This window comes from Vicia villosa, linkage group LG7 (assembly GCF_029867415.1).
Source record: "Vicia villosa cultivar HV-30 ecotype Madison, WI linkage group LG7, Vvil1.0, whole genome shotgun sequence".
Taxonomy (NCBI): domain Eukaryota; kingdom Viridiplantae; phylum Streptophyta; class Magnoliopsida; order Fabales; family Fabaceae; genus Vicia; species Vicia villosa.
The window spans coordinates 4,441,926-4,462,714 of NC_081186.1; the positions used below are offsets into that span (position 1 = coordinate 4,441,926).

The window sequence follows — 20,789 nt, forward strand, 5'->3', positions numbered from 1 at the left end:
GTAAGGGCAATGGTGTAGTTTTCATGATGTCAAAACATTGTGGATTAACTACAACTGGAATGGAATCATAGAAATCAAGTAAATACAACAAAGACAAGCATTTTTTGCTACAAGACATTAATAGGTCGACTCATAAACATTATAGGTCGACCTACTACAAGCATTTTCTGAAAAATTCCATGTAAGGGCTGAATGCGTCGACGCATTACAACTTCAGGTCGACGCATGGAAAATTGGTGCAATCTCGGTTATGCGCACGCTGACCCTTCAGGTCGACGCATCAAATTTTGGATGATTCAAATGCAAGAGAAAAATGCGTCGACGCATTGATGGACTAGGTCGACGCATGGCATTTTGAGGAACTCACGGGAATGCGCACGCCGACCCTTCAGGTCGACGCAAGTGTCACAATTAGCTCATTTTCAGGTGCAATACTTTCTACAGGTCGACCTATGCAGAGGAGCAGGTCGACCTAACGCTTCTCAAACTGGTTTTTTGTTGTATCCAACTTGACCTATGCAATGTGTATGCTATAAATATTCAAATGATCATTCTCAAGCATTTTAACAAGAAACGTGAAAGATATACTCAAGCTTCTTCTCATCTTCAACCTTTCGCTTATTGATCGAAAATCACACATAATCATCTTTTTTGATCGGAGTAAGGAATGTGTGTTGATAAGGTTCGACGGTAGACATTTGTCTTGTTCGAGATTCGACGGTAGACATTTATCTTGTTCGAGTGAAGATTGTTGAGGGTGTTTCTTGTATAAAACCTTAGGGTTTTTTCCTTCTTCATCAACGATTTTGTACGAAGGTTTTTGATGATCGATTCGCTTTGGTAATCATTTCAGCCGTGCATAAGGGATTGAGAGATTGAAGATCCTCTCAACAAATTTGCTACAGCCGGAAGATTGAGAAAGGAACGATCGGGGTCCTGATCGGTGAAGATCATTGACATTGACTTGATTCAACTTGAATCAAGGGGAGGATTGAATTGTACTCAATTTTACGGCATGTGTGTAATTGGTGATTGGTACATTCTATCCTTGTTAAACATTTTGCAATCAAATAAAACTTTCCTAATTTCATTTGAAATTAGGGGCAGACGTACTCCTGCGAGGACGATAGAGGAACTGCCTTAACAAATCTCGTGTTCTTTATCGTTCTTACTTTTATCTTGCTTCTATTTGTTTCGTTTATTTCCATTGTTGAGCAAAAACTAAGGTTTGGTAAATATTGATCACCAAGTGTTTGATAAAATTACTCAATCAATTTTTTGTTTAAATTTTAGTATAAACGTTCATTGTGAGTAATATACCATCTAGTGTGAAATTGAAGCAATTGATATATTCGTTAAAATGTAATTCATTATTCGCCACTTTTCATCCATTCGGTTTAGTGCACATATCCGGTCCTAGATAACGCAATCGCTCTTAGACGATTAAGTGATTCAGGGAAGTCACGTTTCAAAAGCTAAAATTTTATTAAGTAAAAAAGGTGGTCTATTCACCCCCCTCTGGACCATTCATATCGTCTAACAAGTGGTATCACGAGCTCCGGTTCATTCTAGTGCTTGATATAACTTTTTAGAAAATGGAGAGCGGTCAAAAAGGGGCATATAATAAAGTGCCTATTTTCACTGGAGAAAATTATAGTTATTGGAAAGACTATATGTGCATCCATATCAACTCCGTTGGTAGAAAAATATGGGATGTCATCGTCAATGGTCTTATGGCTATCACCATAACCAATGATGCAGGCATCACTAGACCTAAACCTCAAGCACAATAGGATGAAAAAGATGAAAAGAATTACGGGTATGATTGGAAAGCTAGAAACATGATTATAGCTTCCTTAGGGGTTGATGAGTACTTTCGTGTGTCGCATTGCCAAATGGCTAAGGCAATGTGGGATGCATTACAAGTCACCCATGAAGGAACTAATGATGTTAAGCTAGCTAGAATCAATACCTTAACGCAAGAGTTTGATCTCTTTCATAGGAAGCAAGGTGAAACCATTGAGGATATGCAAAAGAGATTTTCTCACATTATCAATTGTTTACACGCTTTGGGACATATTACTCCCAATGTCGTAGCTACTAACAAAGTTTTGAGATGTCTTAGTAGGGAATGGCAACCTAAGGTCACGACAATCAAAAAAGCCAACGATCTCTCTACATTGGATCTCACGACTCTATTTGGAAATCTAGAAGAACATGAGCAAGATCTCATGAACCTAAACAAACACGAAAAGAAAGAAAAGAAAGAGAAGTCAAAAGATACCGAAAAGAAGTTTATTGCTCTAAAGGCTTCAAGTTCTAAGTCATCCACCAAAGATACGTGTGATAGTGAATCTAGTGACGAAGATGATAGTCCGGATGAAGATATGGGATTGTTCGTGAGAAGATACAATAAATATCTTCGAAAGAATGAAATCAAGCACTCGGACAACAATCTAGTTGATTATAGACGTCAATCAAAGCCTAACAAGCAAGATGAGTATAAGAAGACTAAACCTAGAGGATCTTGTTACAATTGTGGTAAACCGGGTCACTACAAACCGGATTGTCCTTCGCTAAAGAAAGATAAGACAAAGAGTAAACCTCAAAAGAAGCAAACAAAAGGAAGAAGAGCCTATATTGCTTGGGAATGTGATAGTGACTCATCTAGCAAAGAAATCTCAAGCGATGAAGAGGAAACTGTCAACCTATGTCTCATGGCACATCAAAAGAAGAAAAAGATTGTGGAATGTCTTAAGCCATCCGAGAGAAGATGGTTTCTAGATAGCGGATGCTCAAGACAGATGACGGGTGACTTATCTTTATTCTATGACTTTGTGGCTAAGAAGAAAGGATTTGTGACCTATGGTGATAACAACAAGGGAGCAATACTCGGTAAAGGTAGTGTAGGTAATCCCTCTTCTACTACTATCTCTGACGTCCTTCTAGTTGAGGGCCTTAAACACAATCTTATTAGCATCAGTCAATTATGCGAAAAGGATACTCGGTATCATTTTCTAAAGAAAGTTGCATAATTGGAAATGATGACAAGAAAGATGATGTGTTCAAAGGCCTGAGGGTAAATAATGTATACATGCTTGACCTAAATGATGTATCCTTGATTGAGGCCAAATGTCTAGCAACTATGAGTGAAGACTCATGGCTTTATCATAGACGTTTAGCTCACGTCAACTTTGATTTGCTCAATAAAATCGTCTCAAAAGATTTAGTATCTGGCCTACCTAAAATAAAGTTTTCCAAAGATCACTTATGTGATGCGTGCCAAATGGGGAAGCAAACGAGGATCTCTTTTAAATCTAAAAACATTGTTTCAACTACAAGACCTCTTGAACTTCTTCATATGGACTTATTTGGACCATCTAGAATAAAAAGTCTAGGTGGAAACTATTATGGGTTTGTCATAGTTGATGATTTCTCTAGGTATTGTTGGACGATTTTCTTAGCAAGCAAAAGTGACACCTTCTCCGCGTTTGAGAAATTTTCCAAGTTATTCCAAAATAAATTGAACACTAACATAGCATCCATCCGAAGTGATCATGGGGGTGAGTTTGAAAATCATCTTTTTGAAGGGTTTTGTGGCAATCATGCCATTAATCATAATTTCTCCGCACCACGAACTCCCCAAAAAAATGGAGTAGTGGAACGTAAAAATCGTGTGTTGGAAGAACTCGGGAGAACTATGATTAATGAACATGGGCTTCCAAAATATTTTTGGGCCGATGCCATAAATACGGCTTGATATGTTTTAAATAGGGTCTTGATACGACCTATTCTAAACAAAACACCGTATGAACTCTTGAAAGGAAGAAAACCAAACATTTCTGACATTCGTGTATTTGGATGTAAGTGCTTTGTTCTAAATAATAGAAAGGAAAATCTTGGTAAGTTTGATGCAAAAGCGGATGAGGGTATCTTTCTAGGATATGCTCAATCTAGAAAAGCTTATAGAGTATACAACAAAAGGTTACATATTGTTGAAGAGTCCGTACATGTCTCTTTTGATGAGTCTTGTCCGAAAGTTGTCGGAAAAGGTAGTGTTCTTAATGGTGCAGGTGTCTCAACTGAGAGTTTACTTAAAGATCCGGATACCAAGCTTGAGAAAGATAAAGAATACCTCTTACCCGAGAATAATGAAGAGGAAGTGGATCAAACACCTAAAGAGAAAGTGGAAGACCAACCAAGTGAGAAGAGTAATCTTCCTCTTGCATGGAAATCTTCTAAGGACCATCCTATGGAGAACATTCTAGGAGACATATCAAAAGGGGTGACAACACGTTCAAGGATAAGTAACTTTTGTTTTTATTATTCTTTCGTCTCTTAAATTAAGCCTAAAAACTCCAAAGATGCATTAGTCAATGAGCATTGGTATTTAGCTATGCAAGAAGAGCTAAACCAATTTAAGAGAAATGAGGTTTGGGACCTTGTCCCTCCTCCGTGAGACCATCGAGTGATTGGCACTAAATGGGTGTTTAGGAACAAACTAGACGAAAATGGTATCATCACTCGCAACAAGGCCCGTCTTGTTGCTCAAGGGTATAGCCAAGAGGAAAGGATCGACTATGAGGAGACCTATGCTCCGGTCGCCCGACTTGAGGCAATACGCTTGTTAATTGCATTCGCATGTTCACAAAACTTTAAGCTTTATCAAATGGATGTTAAGAGTGCGTTTCTAAATGGGTTCATTAATGAAGAGGTCTATGTATCTCAACCTCCCGGATTTGAGAACGTTGATTATCCTGATTATGTTTATAAACTTAAGCGTGCTTTGTATGGCCTAAAACAAGCTCCTAGAGCTTGGTACGAGCGGCTTAGAAATTTTTTGATTAATCAAGGTTTCTCAAGAGGGAGAGTTGATACCACCCTATTCATTAAGAGACATGAAAAGCATTCCATATTAGTTCAAGTGTATGTTGATGATATTATCTTTGGCTCTACTAATATGACTCTTGTAAAGGAGTTTTCTAAGCTTATGCAGGGAGAATTTGAGATGAGCATGATGGATGAACTAAACTACTTCCTTGGACTCCAAATAAAGCAACTAAAATAGGGCATGTTTGTGAGTCAAACTAAGTATTGTCAAGAGCTCATCAAACGGTTTGACATGGCAAAGTCCAAGGCCATTGACACTCCTATGCCTACCGCGGTAAATCTTGATCGGGATGAACATGGTAAGCCGGTTGATGTAAAAAGGTATAGAGTTATGATCGGTTCCCTACTTTACCTTACCGTTTCCCGTCCCGATATTATGTTTAGTGTATGCATGTGTGCAAGATATCAATCATGTCCTAAGGAGTCTCACTTAAAAGCCGTTAAGCGCATATTTAGGTATCTTGTCGGTACAACTAAGCATGGCTTATGGTTCTCCAAAGGTAGTGATTGCTCTTTGGTTGGATATTGTGATTCCGACTTTTCCGGGTGAAAATTGGATAGGAAAAGCACTAGTGGAACATGTCACTTCTTTTCAAATTCCTTGGTTAGTTGGCATAGCAAGAAACAAGTGTTCGTTGCTTTGTCAACCGCCGAGGCGGAATATCTGGCGGCCGATAATTGTTGTGCTCAAATACTATGGCTCAAGCAACAATTACTTGACTTTAATGTCAGGCTTGATCATATTCCTATCTTTTGTGATAACACAAGTTCTATTAATCTTACCAAAAATCCGGTCTTGCACTCTCGCACTAAACACATAGAAATTCGACACCATTTCCTTAGAGATCATGTTGAGAAGGGTGATGTAGTGTTTGAGCACGTTGATAGCAAAAATCAACTTGTCGACATCTTTACTAAACCACTAGCTACCGAGCCCTTCTTTCACATCCGTAGGGAACTTGGCTTCCTTGATATATCGGGTAGGTTGCAACTATGAGTAGTTGCATATCCTTTATTTATTGTTATTATCTATGTTCTCACAATTTTTTTAAGTGTTTATAAAAAGATATGTGAGGGAATGTTTCTCATCTCCCATGTGTAGAGGTAATATCGTTTCAACCTTAGATTCGCTTCATGCTAATATATCACTATGGTAAAGTTGAAATTTGTTCATTAATATGGTTGTTTTATGCATAATTTTGTTGTGACATACATACATTCATTGCATCTAACCAAATTTTGAAATTTGCAAAGCATAGGTCGACCTACTCTTTTTGTGAGTCGACCTACTCAAAGGAATTTTTCAAAAATCTGAGGCTAATGCGTCGACGCATCACCTGCATAGGTCGACGCATCGTTCGTAGAATTTCAAAATTAGGTTATATTTAAAAAGGGGGCACAAGGCAATTCACTCTCTTCTTTCTCTTCCTTGCGCCGACCTGCTCACACAAAAACCCTAACACCATTCATCTCCTCCCTCTCAATCATCAATGGCCTCCCACAAATCCTCAAGAAAGAGAGCCAACAGAGGGGACTCTTCTTCTCAACCACAACCTGACATCGAGGATGCTCTATCTCTTATTCCTGATGCTCTTGTGGAATCCTACTCCGCCAACTTCAGCAAAAGAAAGGTAATCAAGCAATTCATGCTATTCATAGGAACCTTGCGAAGACTTCATCTTTAACAGGTAATTGATCTGCTTGAAGTACAAAAACTAGGTGCTTTTCTTGAACTGAGTCATGATTACAATGAGGATTTAGTTCGGATTTTCTATAATGGGATGGAAGGTCCATTCCAAGGTAGTTCGTTCAACTTTCAGATGGGTACAACCACGTACGCCATTACCGACAACACTTGGAGGCATGTTGGCTTGTTTCCGTTAACTGAGAATGCTGTCACGGTAACTGACACCAACATATTGACTCAGTTTGACTTCAATGTTGCACTGAACAACATGTTAAGGCGCCCTCATGTTGACCATGTCGTTCAAAGCAATTTATTTCCTGGGACAGCTACCACAGGTTTGCTGAGCATACTTGATAGAATCTTGCAGTGGATTGTGGCGAGAATTATCGACCTAAACAAGGCGGATACTCTCGTGTTGAACAACAGGAAGTGTATTTGGTTTGGCTAATCAAAAATAGAATTTCAGTGAATTGGCCTCACTTTATCGTGAAGCGGATGTTTGAGATGAAGGAATCAGGAAGAGGTACCGCTATTGGATACGCATCATTCATCCAGTGGGTGCTTAATAAGGTAAACATTCCGTCTCAACGACTACCCAAGAAGTCCATCTCAATCGACCAAGAATTCACGAAGAAGACATTGAACATGATGGGATTCTCTTACAATCAAGCCACACGTACCTATAGAGCCATTCTATGAGGAAACAATCCTGACCTAAACCGAGAAGATGAGAATGAGATGAATATCGATGAAGGGGAGGATAATGAAGGTGAAGATGAAGATGAAGATGTGGGTGCTGAGAATGCCAGCTCTAGTATTGTAAATTTGATGGAAGCTATGTGTCTCCAACAAATTGAGAATCAAAATTTGATGAATGAGCGCCTCACTACATTGACCACTCGTGTCACTGAGCAAGGTACTCAATTTACGGCCTATTCCACACTTCAAGAGCAATGGTACAACACACTCTATGGTATGATAGATGCTCAGAGCAACCAACTTTCCTCCTTTACAAACGCCTTCATGCAACATTATCCATTCCCTCCGGTTCAGACAGCTCAACCACCACCTCCGGACCAAGAGAGACATGAAGATGATGATGCCTAGTGTTCTCCTTTTCATGCATACACCATTTACATACTTTCATGAACATTTTTATTGCTTTTGTGACTTTATTTTATGCTATGCTGAACAAAATTCTACCGTACTTTGTGTTTGTGTAAGGATATTAATTGAGCTATATGCTCATTACGCGTTTGGCTATTTATGTTATGTTGTCGTCTTTTTCATTTTATCATTAAGCGTTGTTTTATGTGAATGATTGCTTTATGATTATGATTGCAAAAGGGCTTAGTAATGATCAAATATTGAATGATGTTATCCTACCATGTATGTATAATATTGCTTGTTTCTTTTTGATGTTGTCAAAGTGGGAGAAAAATGAGTGAATCAGCAAGCTACGGAAAACACACGCACCAACATAGTGGGAGCATGTAGAAAGGGGGAGCAAGCACTTTGCTTAAGCAACGCCTCGACAAAGATTCACGAGTTTTGCCATCATCAAAAAGGGGGAGTATGTGAGGGCAATGGTGTAGTTTTCATGATGTCAAAACATTATGGATTAACTACAACTCGAATGGAATCATAGAAATCAAGTAAATGCAACAAAGATAAGCATTTTTTGCTACAAGACATTAATAGGTCGACTCATAAACACTATAGGTCGACCTACTACAAGCATTTTTTGAAAAATTCCATGTAAGGGTTGAATGCGTCGACGCATTACAACTTCAGGTCGACGCATGGAACATTGGTGCAATCTCGGGTATGCGCACGCCGACCCTTCAGGTCGACGCATCAAATTTTGGATGATTCAAATGCAAGAGCAAAATGCGTCAACGCATTGATGGACTAGGTTGACGCATGGCATTTTGAGGAACTCACGGGAATGCGCACGCCGACCCTTCAGGTCGACGCAAGTGTCACAGTTAGCTCATTTTCAGGTGCAATACTTTCTACAGGTCGACCTATGCAGAGGAGCAGGTCGACCTGTCGCTTCTCAAACTGGTTTTTTGCTGTATCCAACTTGGCCTATGCAATGTGTATGGTATAAATATTCAAATGATCATTCTCAAGCATTTTCACAAGAAACGTGAAAGATATACTCAAGCTTCTTCTCATCTTCAACCTTTCGCTTATTGATCGAAAATCACACATAATCATCTTTTTCGATCGGAGTAAGGAACGTGTGTTGATAAGGTTCGACGGTAGACATTTGTCTTGTTCGAGATTTGACGGTAGACATTTATCTTGTTCGAGTGAAGATTGTTGAGGGTGTTTCTTGTATAAAACCTTAGGATTTTTCCTTCTTCATCAATGATTTCGTACGAAGGTTTTTTACGATCGATTCGCTTTGGTAATCAATTCAGTCGTGCATAAGGGATTGAGGGATTTAAGATCCGCTCAACAAATTTTCTACAACCGGAGGATTGAGAAAGGAACGATCTGGGTCTTGATCGGTGAAGATCATTGACATTGACTTGATTCAACTTGAATCAATGAGAGGATTGAATTGTATTCAATTTTACTGCATGTGTGTAGTTGGTGATTGGTACATTCTATCCTTGTTAAACATTTTGCAATCAAATAAAACTTTCCTAATTTCATTTGAAATTAGGGTAGACGTACTCCTGCGAGGACGATAGAGGAACTGCCTTAACAAATCTCGTGTTCTTTATCGTTCTTACTTTTATCTTGTTTCTATTTGTTTCATTTATTTCCATTGTTGAGCAAAAACTAAGGTTTGGTAAATATCAATCACCAAGTGTTCGATAAAATTACTCAATCAATTTTTTGTTCAAATTTTAGTATAAACGTTCATTGTGAGTAATATACCATCTAGTGTGAAATTGAAGCAATTGATATATTCGTTAAAACGTAATTCATTATTTGCCACTTTTCATCCATTCGGTTTAGTGCACATATCCGGTCCCCGATAACGCAATCGCTCTTAGACGATTAAGTGATTCAGGGAAGTCACGTTTAAAAAACTAAAATTTTTTTAAGTCAAAAAGGTGGTCTATTCACCTCCCTCTAGACCATTCCTATCGTCTAACAGATGTTTCTACTGAAGATGGTATTTGATAGGAGCTTGAAAGTGAAGATGGTATTTGATAGGAGCTTGAAAGTATATGTGTATTGAGGATTAATATCAAATGAAAGTATATGTGTATTAGGATTAATATCAAATGAAAATGTCACTTTCTATTCTATTATATGTTGAAATTCTTGACACATTCTATGTTTATTGTCATTTGTACATTTCAAGTTTAGTTTAGTTGTCTAACAACAATAGAAGAAATTATAGTTGATCCTACCTTCCTTTAATTGTAAACTATATGTTGCTTTGTGGCACTATGAGTGTATGAAAATCTATGTACAAGATATATTTGGTGGCCACAAAAAAGTACTCAAAAACAGTGAGTTAGCCAGAAAACAATTTAATATGACTTGAAATCTGCTGTCGACATATTGGACACTTTGATAATTTTGATCCACAGTCTCTACAAGTCTGCATAGGAATTTCTTTATAAGTGGAGAAAGATTGGTAGGTAAAAAAACAAGTATTTATTTACTATGAGAGCTTACCATGTGTCCACACCCAAAGGCCATGTCCTTCTCATTAGTCAGACATATAGTGCATGCCTACATTTCATAACATTATACTTGCATAAATAAACCTGTTCAAGTTTATGTAAACACGACTTTGAAATGTTATTCACCTTATACTCTCTCAACTTTATTTTTCTCTGAAGATCACTGAGTTTTGCCTAACCAATAAAATCAAGAACATAAAATGTAAAATTTTCATCTAAATTATAGTTATTTCTAACAAACTAATAAAATAGCTATGGGTTCTCATATCAATGAAAAAAAAAAACTAATAAAATAGCTGAGACACAAAAATAGTACCTCAGCGACAATAGCTTTTGAGTTGGAGAATGTAATATCTCTAGTAAAATTCGCTTTAATTCGTTCAACATTTTCTCGCTCTTCTATAAGCTCTTGTTTTATTGCTTCAACTTCTCTTATGGCAATTTGTGCCATCTCGTGACTCCTATTAGATTCTAGTGTAAGATATTGAATATCTTTGTGTTGTTCTTCTAGCTCTTTCTTCAGCTTAGTACATTCGCTCTTGCAAGGACGAGTTAAGTCATATATAAGAACCGAATACAAGAATTGTGAAAAAATCAACTATAAAATAGTCTAAAAAACAAAACATACCTCTACCATTTGTATATGTTTTTCTAACTTTCTCTTCTCTGCAATGTTATCTTGTGCTGCAATCTATGTGGTAACTAAATTAACCAACAAGAACTCATACAAAAGAACTAGATAATTATCAACAATAGAAAACTCATCTTCATTTCTCAACACAGATAATTATAAGAAGAAGAAGAAGAAGAAGAAGAAAGAAGTAAATGGTTTCATGAAATTGTTTCAATTGTTATGAAGCATGTCATGTAATACTAAAGTTACTTGTTTTTCAGATTCTTCCTTGAAACTTTGAAATCTTTCTCTAGCGAAACTCGCCCGCTTCTTCCACTCGTCACGCTCTGACCTTAGTTCCAAGTTCTCCTTCCTTACATTAACAATAGAAAGCAAATTCTATGTTTGATGTTTTTATACAAGCAACACATACTAGACATGAAGAACAAATGAAAACAAAAAAGTTACCTAGACTTTACTAGTTCATCTTCAATATGTTCCCCCCATTGAGTTTTATGCACTTGTGCTTCATTGGTAGTTGTAGTAACTGAGATATTGGAATTGTAAATACAATACAATTAAGAAATTCCGAAAAATATTTTTGATTAAGGATAAGTATTAAAAGAAAGAGGAAGGAACCAGGATGAAGCTCCAAATAAAGTGGCCTAGGTGAATGAATATTCTCTTGTTCTTCATTTGAGTGATTGAGCAATTCAACCTACAAAGAAAGAGTTAAAATATATTCAACTATAATATAAGTTCGATAGTGGCGCAACTTGTTGTCCGTTTGTCTGCTATTTCTGTACAATCTTATCCATTTGTCTGCGATTTCTGCATAATCTTTATTATAGTTTGAGAATATAATGTAAATGAAATATTGAAGGAGTAAACCTACATTTCCATTAGGTGTTTCTGGTTGAGCTGAATTGGCATCTCCTGCAGTGCAATTATATTTATGCCATCTCCAGTTGGTAATCAAACACTTTGTAGAGCTGAAATATTAATCAAAGTTTATGGAATATGTAATAGTGAAAATATTAATAAGTTAGAGAGAGTAAGTAACTAACCAGTATCCGACAGATTTACATCGTGAACATTTGGTGGTACTTGGTCTTCCACATTGTTCACACCCAACATCAGATTCACAGTTCTTCACACTACTGCTGCTACTTGATACATTCATCTCCACATTACGGATATTCTCCTTCCACTACAAAAGTCTCTTATTAGTGATTATCACAATTTCTAATATTATGTGGGTGGGTTGTAGAAACTATCAACCAAACCAGTTTTCAATCAAAGTTATACAAATAATATTTTATTTATTTTTTACATGAAAATCACACCACATACAAACAGACAAAACAAACATAAATTAAATTCATAACAACAAAAAAAACCCGAAAAAATTAAGCAATTTTATATAACATGTTGTGAAAATAGATATATTTTATCAACAGACACTGTTCAAAATAATTTTACACAAGTGATGATCTTTCGAAAGAAGATATTGGTTTAAATGCAATTTTAATCTCTTTTATGTTTGAAAATATAAAGTTTTAGTCGTTGAGTTTAAAAGACATTTTTTTTTCTACAATTTCACCTAACTATATAAAAAAACGTTTTAATAAGGATTTTGAACACTTTTTTGTCTGAACATGAACATGATTATAAAATAAATGGTCGTAACACTTGTAATTTTATTTGTTAATGACCAGTCAAAATAGTTTGACATCAACCTTGTTCTGACCTAGTGAGTTCAACTTGCACATATATGACAAAATCAACATGATAAATAAATTATGAGATATGGAAATTAATATTTGGAACCTTACATTATCATACTTGTCGTCGACAAGCATATGGGTTTGGTGTTGATCAACATTTCTTGCTTCATCTTTTTCACTCTCTAATTCAATGCATTCATATCTATGCCATGACCTCCAATGTTCTATTTGGCATCCTCCTGAGCTAATATAAATACCAAAACAAATCCAATATTAACCAAAAACATTATATATTAACATTAACTTTATTGAAAACTAAACATACCTATATTATATTCACAAAAATACAACTATTTCATGATACTTACCAATATCTAGCAACCTTGCAGCGAGCACATCTTGTGGTGCTTGAATTGCCACAGAAGGCACACGGAATAACGTTTCTTGGAGACGCACCGCGGTGCTCGGATGCCCGGTGACTGAGCTGATGTTCGTCTGCAGGATACTCCGGTTCTTCTTCTTCATCATCAGCCTCATTGATATTGGAATTGATTTCTTTGTTTTCTCCGGTCCAATAAAACTTCAACAACACAAGAGCAATCAAAATTGTGAATAATATGTAACCTCGTGACGAATTAGATTCATCAACTTTATTGCCATGATCACAAATGGGTGTTTCCTTTTCAGTGGAACCAAACAACTCAAGAAACCAACTTAGGTCCAATGATGTTGCCACATAAACAAGCATCTAGGCAATACAAATTTTAAGATTCACAAAAAGAGAGAAAGAGGGAGAGATATACTACATGTTCAAAACATTTGATACGTATGAAGTTGTTATAAATATTGGACATTTTTTACTTAGTGATTTTCCATGATGTTTCGATAAATTATTTATTATGTACTGTAATTACTTAGAAGAAACAAAATTGAGAATATGTCAACTAAGATTATGAAATCTAAGAATAAATTAATGTGTGTGAGCGTTTTCCCAGAAGTAGGGCCTTTAGGGTTGAAATTTGTTGTATGCTTTTTTTTAATACCTTTAATATGGTTTGGAAACTCAGTGGGAAATTCAAAGGGAAATTATATCCTCAATTTCAAATTATTTCTTGTTTAAGAGTTGACTATCTTACAATAATTTAGAAAATAAATTAATAACCTTATGAAAGAGGTAATATTTTTTTTATCTAAAACAAATCATTTTATTATATTCTTTTTAACTAGTAAAATATTAACAACTACTATAATAAAAGTATAAAGAATAATGTGGCTTGAAATTGGTGCCCACAGTGTTTCCTTCATACTTACGGATATAAATAAAAGTCAAAAATTAAGAGAAAAATTAATTTTAATTTTTAAATAAATAATTTGTACCTAGTAAAATTTAAACATGAGATCTTAAGGGAAGCACACCTTCAAGATACAAATTTTCGCCACTAGACCATGCACGCACACGAAAAATTAATATATCAAAACTAGAAGAAAAAAATAAGAACAATATGTATTTAAAAAGACTTAAAATTTAATATATTTAAATTGTAATATAAAATAACTTTAAAAAATAACTTTATATTTTAAAATAAGTTAAAATTTTGAATAAATTTTGCTTGATACTATACCCAACTAAAACCTCATGATTAATTAAAAATTTATCAAAAACTTCTCTAAAACAACAAATAGCGCGAAAAATGAAGAATAGGAGCTGTTAGATTTGAAAAGAAAACTTTTCTTACAAAATCTAATGATTCACATGACTGATGTCATTATTTAAATTTAGAATTGATTCACATAACTGACCTCATATAGGGAATTTAAAAAACAAAATCTAATGATTCACATTACTGGTGTCATTATTTAAATTTAGAATTGATTCACAACTGACCTCATATAGGAAATTTAAAATAATTGTGCCGACAATTGTGTTGTCCTTCTCTTTGGTTTTCACTGAAAAATAAAAATAAAAAATTTAAAAAAAATTAGTGAAAGAAGAAGGTACATAAAATTTAAAAAAATAAAATTGAACTATGGGAAATTTCAAATTTTGAGGTAAGTACCGGAATTTCTGAAATTTCCATGAAATTTTCTCTAAAATTCTGAAATTTCAGTAAAATTCTTCCAAGAATTCTGAAATTTCTGATATTTTACTTTTTAAAATTTCTAGTATCGCCCAAAAAATTTAAAATTTTCAGAAGCTGAGTTGGAGGGTGTCAGAATCAACTCAAAGGGTGGCAAGTTAAATCCTTAAACAAGTTTCATAGTACCAATTAAACCCACTACATTTATGCAAATATTTCCTTTTAGTACGTTGGATTAACTTAGGGAACACACCTTTCAGATTTCAATTCAAAACAGGTAGAATCTTTTGAAACACAAGTAAAACTTGAACAGAAGAAGCAAATAAAGGAGTATGTACAATATTTTACAGGTTTTTATTCATATGATTTCTGCATATTCTTGCTATGTTTCTACATTCTTATAACAATCCAACAAATCCAACCTATCATATTAAGCAAGAGTAGGGCTGCATGACCATTCTTCACCACACTTAAAAGCTACAATCACACATAAATATGATACAGTTCACTAATGTGCAAGCTTTTTCATTCAGCAATCATCCAGAAAACACCCTTAAGCGATTGGTGATCCTCTGTCGGCATATCGGACAATTGCTTAATCTTGACCCACAATCTCTGCAAGTCTGCATTCCAAATATTTAAAAGAGTTTATTCATAAGCTATTATTATGACAATTGCTTAAGTTTGACTTAAAAGCTCAACGATAGTAAAGTTCAAGCAACAATTGTAAAATGATCACTAATGGCACTTAATGATGATTTTTTTTTAAATCACAGTTTTATTGAACATTATCATCCACTGTATCAATATGCATAAATAAACTACATATAAACGCTTTTATGCATGTAAATATCATGAAACTGATTGTCTAACAAAAGAAGAGACAAGAGACCGATAATTTAATGAGGCTTACCATGTGACCACATCCAAAGGCCAAATCCTTTCTATTGGTCAAACATATAGCACATATCTGCATGAATCATGAGATATTAAAATATAAAATAATTCATCAAAAAGGACTGGTCAGTTTTGCAATTATTGAAAACTATGATTGTTGGCATTATCATAGATATCCCACAAAATCAGCATTTATAATTGTTTTGGATCTCTTTTATTTGACTCAGGACAATAAAAGGGACAGAAGGAAAAATAGGGAACGAGAGATTCTCTAATTTTCAACTGGAAAACATGCTTGATTGCCAAAACACTTGGTGACGAGCCCTATTTATACTAATTTTTGTAGGGCTTAACAAAATAAAATGTTTTGAAGACATTAATGCATGTAATTGATTATAAGAAATATCTAGTAAATAAGAATGCTGTAGGTCATGTGGCTAGAAAAATCTGAAGATATTATTGTTTTCCTAGTTATTAAGTCTTTATTTAGTAGTGTTTTCCTTAGGATTATTGAACTATGTATAGGTTATAGTTAAAGTAGTAAAGAGTTGCTATATAAGTTGGTTGGTTAGTTTTTTTTTTTTGACTAAATATAAGTTCGTTAGTTAAGATTGTTATAAAGTGTATGTGTATAAATAAGAGAATACCAGATATTTGAATATTGTAATTGTGAATATATTATTCTCTATTGTGAATGGAAAACCCTCAAGGAGAGATTCTCTCTTATTTCTAAAATTTAACTCTTGGGTTGTTTCTTGGAAGTTACAAAATACTCTCGATCACCCTTTATCATTCTCCATCATTCTCCCCTAATCTCATCCTCAAGTCAAGATTTTATGCACCATGACTAAGACATCTTCAATAATATTTGACATAGGATGAAATGAGCCATTTCTGAAAACATATATACTAACTACTATTTTGGAATCCTTCTGTCACTGTCACTGAGTATGAGGTAGTCCAAGGATAAAATACATACTAACATCTCCTCAAGGTGTCTTAGGAATTGGAAGTGGCGAATACAACTTCGTCACCTTGATGGTTCCACTGCGACTAAAAATAATATTGTCTTGAATTCCTTTTGTTCATTGACTTCATTGGATGGTACAAGTTCTAACTTGATTTTAACTTCATCCTTAACAGAAGTGTAAATGTTGGCATGACCATATTGTGTCTCCCAAAAAGAATGTGGCAAACATTCATTAGAATAACATCATACCATACCTTGTCTTTTGTACTTTTTACCAATAAAAAAATATACAAGCAACGTTAAGATACTTTTACATCATTATCCTTGTTAAACCATTGTAACTTGTATGAATGTAGAGTAGATGCTCCTTTTTTTTGCCAACTTTAAATTTATTTTTACCACCATATAGTTTAACACAACATTTTCACTGATATCATAAATCTTGTCTTGTGAGGTGTAGCAAGTGTGCGAGGGATTGTGTCTTAGCCATGGTCCTTCTTATTTCTTTGGCTTTGACTGTGAAAACTTCTTCGAACTGCCATCGATTCACCATAATCAGCATGACTATATTCTTCCTCTTATAATCGCTCACCTGTCTCCTCCTATTCAAACTCTTCATGAATGTCCCTTTAATGATGGTGATTATTTTAATATTTGGACAATCTGAGGTTGTGTCCAAACCCTTAACACTTGAATCATTTGGTTGTCTTGATTTTGCTTTCTTTGAATGTGTTATGTTGGGGTTTATATGAATAACTAGGTTGTTAGATTGGCATGGATTCTATTGGAGGAAAAAGGTTGATATGAAGACTATTTGGGTAATCGTTTCTGAGCCCAAATCACTAGAGTTTAACCCGGGTCCTAAAACTCTATCAGCCCTGAATACAAACTAATTATACTACCAAACCTCACTGCATGCTTTATTTTTAAGACACTCCTTGCAAAAAAAAAAATATTATCAGAATATTAAGAAAGATTTAGAGCTCAATAGTTTTACTAAAGATATGATCTATAACAAAAATTTATGACTTAGTTTAATTCATGTAACCTGCCTCACCTAGGGGAATAAGGTTTGGCTGTTGGTTGATAGTTGGATATGTCTATTTTCTAACAGATAAATTTACTAGCTTCATATATAGATCACTTTTTAGAAAATGTGTTGACCTTCTAGAGAACAATTTAATAAAGTGTCATGTGTTTAATACTCTTGATCATTACTTGTTTTCTTGTACCCAAATTAACTTACTAGGAAATAGAGTAGAAAATATAATAAAACGCTTTGCAATCACATGTACCATTTGGTTTCGCTCATCATCCATGGATGATTCTGGCATGTTCCTCAGAAAATAATCTGGTGGCATATGTCGAGAATAAGGTGCTGGAGGAGGTCTTGGAACCATTTTATTTGCCCTTCCTGTAGTACGACTTTTGTTGATAAAGCAGAGACAACAGAAAAAGAAAAAAAAAACAAATAATTAATCATCAAACAGAAAATTTAAACTACCCTGAAAGAAAACCACCTAATGAAAAGCCAGTTAGCGTATCAGAACTCACCCAAGTAATCCAAGCTCAAGGGTTGCTTTATATTGGAAAGGTATCTCCATAAGAGCAGCCAGAGCAAAAGCAGCTTCTTTCGCAGAGGAGCTTATTTTCTTAGACATGATGTCATTGAAGTTAACAAACTACATTAAACAAGAAAGATTCTTTAATATAACAAAGTGATTGCAAAAAATGTAATGTAACTAAGTAACTATTGTCACTCTACTATTGCTAATTTGGTGTAACCTGAAAATTATCGAAATCACGTGCAGGTAACTTGTCATCAAACTTTTTCATATCTCCCCAAGGTCCGTCACCAACTCCAATCAGAACAATAGAAAGAGGGTATGAACTGGAAGCAGAATGTATAAAACACAAAATTAATGTTTGATTACACAACTGGCATGTAGTTTTTTTTAATAGTTAATAATAACTCTGTTATGGTTATAACTCATAGCTGAGGCTAAATTCCGTTTTTGTTGATAATTCATTTTTTCTAGAGGGTATTCATTTTATTGTAAATTATCTTGATGAGCATTTAAGGTTGCTTATAATTATCAATTTTCCATATTTACCTTGCATCAACAATTGCTTTTATTGTTCTCTCTTCTTGAGGACTTAATTTTCCATCACCATTATTTTCATATCTCGTAACCTTCGAAGTTCAAATCAAACAAAATCATGCAACTATGGGAAAGTTAAAAAATAAACAAGCCTGAATATACAGCTTAACGGTGTATACCTGGCCATCTGCAACAATAACTAACACGTGGAATTGGCCATTTGTTTTCTCAACCATGTCTATTGCAGCCTCAATCACCGGAGCATATGATGTTGGTCCTAAAGGGAGAATATTTATTTAGCCATGACTCTTAATGTTTACAAATGTTCGCTGCAGGAAACTAATGGTGATTCCATTCTATGATTTATTCCATAAAAAGAGCATAATTGTGGAATGCAATTTCTATTCCATGCCTTGTTATATGAAACTGGATTTTACTATACTCTCAAGATTCAAAGTTATATTGGACTTTGACTAATCTGAGTGATGCCGAGTGAACAGATACTTGAGGCATAGAGATCAAACACCAATTTTTCCGTTCATATACTCAATCTTAAGACTTTACTCGAACGTGTATAGGGTGTCGGAATGAATTGTGAAAGTTGCATACTGTTTGCATTCTCTATAATTTTTCTTTATTAATTTCTGGATATAAATATATATGGAGTACATTTAACAATGAACACTTTAAGTCTATAACCAGCAAATGCAGCATGAAGAGCCATTTGATTGCAAAAAAGAATAACATTACAAGGTCAGATCATAGTTACCTGAAAGGCTCAAGTTTGGAACAATTTTTTGATAGCAAGCCAAAACTTCCTCAAATCCATGGCAAGCTGAATTATCAGCATGAAAGCTAAACACTTCGTGATCATGAGTTGTAGCTGTACGGTAACAGATATTAAACAGATGTAAAAATGCTGAGAAAAACAATGACTTTCTCAGTTTCTTTCATACATGTTAATGTTTTAAGGGATTATTACACCTTACCGTCGCCAAATCCAAAACAAGGAATCAAGTTGTCGTCATCAAAAGGAGCCAAGGTCTTTCCAATAATAGAAATAGCTTTCTCATATGGATTAGGTGTATCTCCAATAGCATGTAGACTTCGATTATTAAACGAGATTCTGCCTTGAATAACAACAACCATGCATTGGCAATAAACAGATTTAAAAAATAAAAAAAAAACATCCCAAAAGAAAATAATAACTGAGTAAAGAACAAATTGTGGTTAATTCACACCGCGGCAATTCAGTGTCGCCACACAAGGAACGACTGAAATCGTAAAAGCCACGCCACCTGGTTAATATACTAATACTACTTACCAGTCCATTCATTGCTTTTAGTAAAATCGATTCCAAGGATGAGATTTGATGATTCTAAACCTTCGTTTCTCAAGGCACTTGTAACCTGTATAAGTGAAAAAAAATATTTAATTAAATGTTAATTATTATTTTTAAAATCTCAAACCAATCGATTATTTATCGGTTCGGTCTGAAAAAAAAACCAAGCCAAACGGTTCGGATTAAATTTTTGAACCGTAAACCCTAATTAGAATCTAGTTCAGTCAACGTTTCAATTCCACAAAACAACAAAAATGGAAGAAAGGAAGAAAAGAGTAAGAGCAACCTGTTGAAGAGAGGTAAAGTTATCCGGAATCAGAGCATATTTCTTCTTCGCAGAGAGCTTCCCTAAGCCATGATGAGATTGCGGTGGTTCAGACGGTAACTGCGGTGGTTTGGAGAGGGATTTGCTTGTGGTGGTGGACGTGATTCTCGATTCATCGTGTCCGGAAAATTGAGCTTTGCGCTTTTTCGCCAGTGAGTTTCCCATTGTATGTCAACGAAGGTTATTCAAAAATAAATATAAATATATTTAATAAAACAATTATCAAAATATATTTAGAAAATAAAAATGCCGTTAGATTCATAAATGGTTAATGTTAGGATTTGACATATGCTTCTTTTTAATTTTGGCATTTTACCAACTAGTTGCTCTTTGAAAATCTCTTAATGCACCTCTGTGTCTTTTTAGAGGTCCCTCCGAAAATTTTAAAATATTTTTAAAATTTGATATTTATTTTCGAACTCACCCTATCTCATATTTTTAGAGTGGTTTTCGGATATATATTTCTAAAAGAATATTTTTTTTCTAAATCAGAGGATTCCAC

The 20,789-nt window shown here is 34.7% G+C and overlaps 2 protein-coding genes across 5 annotated transcripts; both read right to left on the bottom strand.

Annotated features, from left to right (window-relative positions):
- Positions 1 to 9,456: 9,456 nt before the first annotated feature.
- On the bottom strand, positions 9,457 to 13,417 carry LOC131620276 (uncharacterized). Of its 3 annotated transcripts, none has more exons than XM_058891284.1 (12): positions 12,942 to 13,254; positions 12,682 to 12,812; positions 11,914 to 12,056; positions 11,742 to 11,838; positions 11,486 to 11,564; positions 11,315 to 11,393; positions 11,117 to 11,219; positions 10,862 to 10,924; positions 10,550 to 10,771; positions 10,360 to 10,407; positions 10,226 to 10,282; positions 9,457 to 10,148 (listed from the first exon to the last, which is right to left on the bottom strand). In XM_058891284.1, exons 1-12 carry the CDS (start codon positions 13,108 to 13,110, stop codon positions 10,062 to 10,064), a joined length of 1,278 nt encoding a protein of 425 aa, XP_058747267.1. In that variant the 5' UTR covers positions 13,111 to 13,254; the 3' UTR covers positions 9,457 to 10,061. The 3 variants fall into 3 exon arrangements, with proteins under 3 accessions (XP_058747267.1, XP_058747266.1, XP_058747265.1); XM_058891283.1 differs by having other exon boundaries at positions 9,462 to 10,148; positions 11,914 to 12,050; positions 12,682 to 12,817; positions 12,942 to 13,417; XM_058891282.1 differs by having other exon boundaries at positions 9,466 to 10,148; positions 12,682 to 12,817; positions 12,942 to 13,415.
- Positions 13,418 to 14,472: 1,055 nt separating this feature from the next.
- LOC131620278 (E3 ubiquitin-protein ligase RGLG4-like) lies at positions 14,473 to 20,562 on the bottom strand. 2 transcript variants are annotated; one of them, XR_009289045.1, is made up of 12 exons: positions 20,249 to 20,562; positions 19,945 to 20,029; positions 19,610 to 19,750; positions 19,390 to 19,503; positions 18,800 to 18,897; positions 18,633 to 18,712; positions 18,304 to 18,409; positions 18,073 to 18,200; positions 17,814 to 17,943; positions 15,565 to 15,621; positions 15,074 to 15,274; positions 14,473 to 14,520 (listed from the first exon to the last, which is right to left on the bottom strand). XR_009289045.1 is itself a non-coding variant. In XM_058891285.1 (11 exons), the coding sequence occupies exons 1-11, from the start codon at positions 20,450 to 20,452 to the stop codon at positions 15,188 to 15,190; spliced, it is 1,230 nt and encodes a 409-aa protein (XP_058747268.1). In that variant the 5' UTR covers positions 20,453 to 20,562; the 3' UTR covers positions 14,913 to 15,187. The 2 variants fall into 2 exon arrangements, 1 of the variants encoding a protein (XP_058747268.1); XM_058891285.1 differs by lacking the exon at positions 14,473 to 14,520 and having other exon boundaries at positions 14,913 to 15,274.
- Between the last annotated feature and the right edge of the window lie 227 nt (positions 20,563 to 20,789).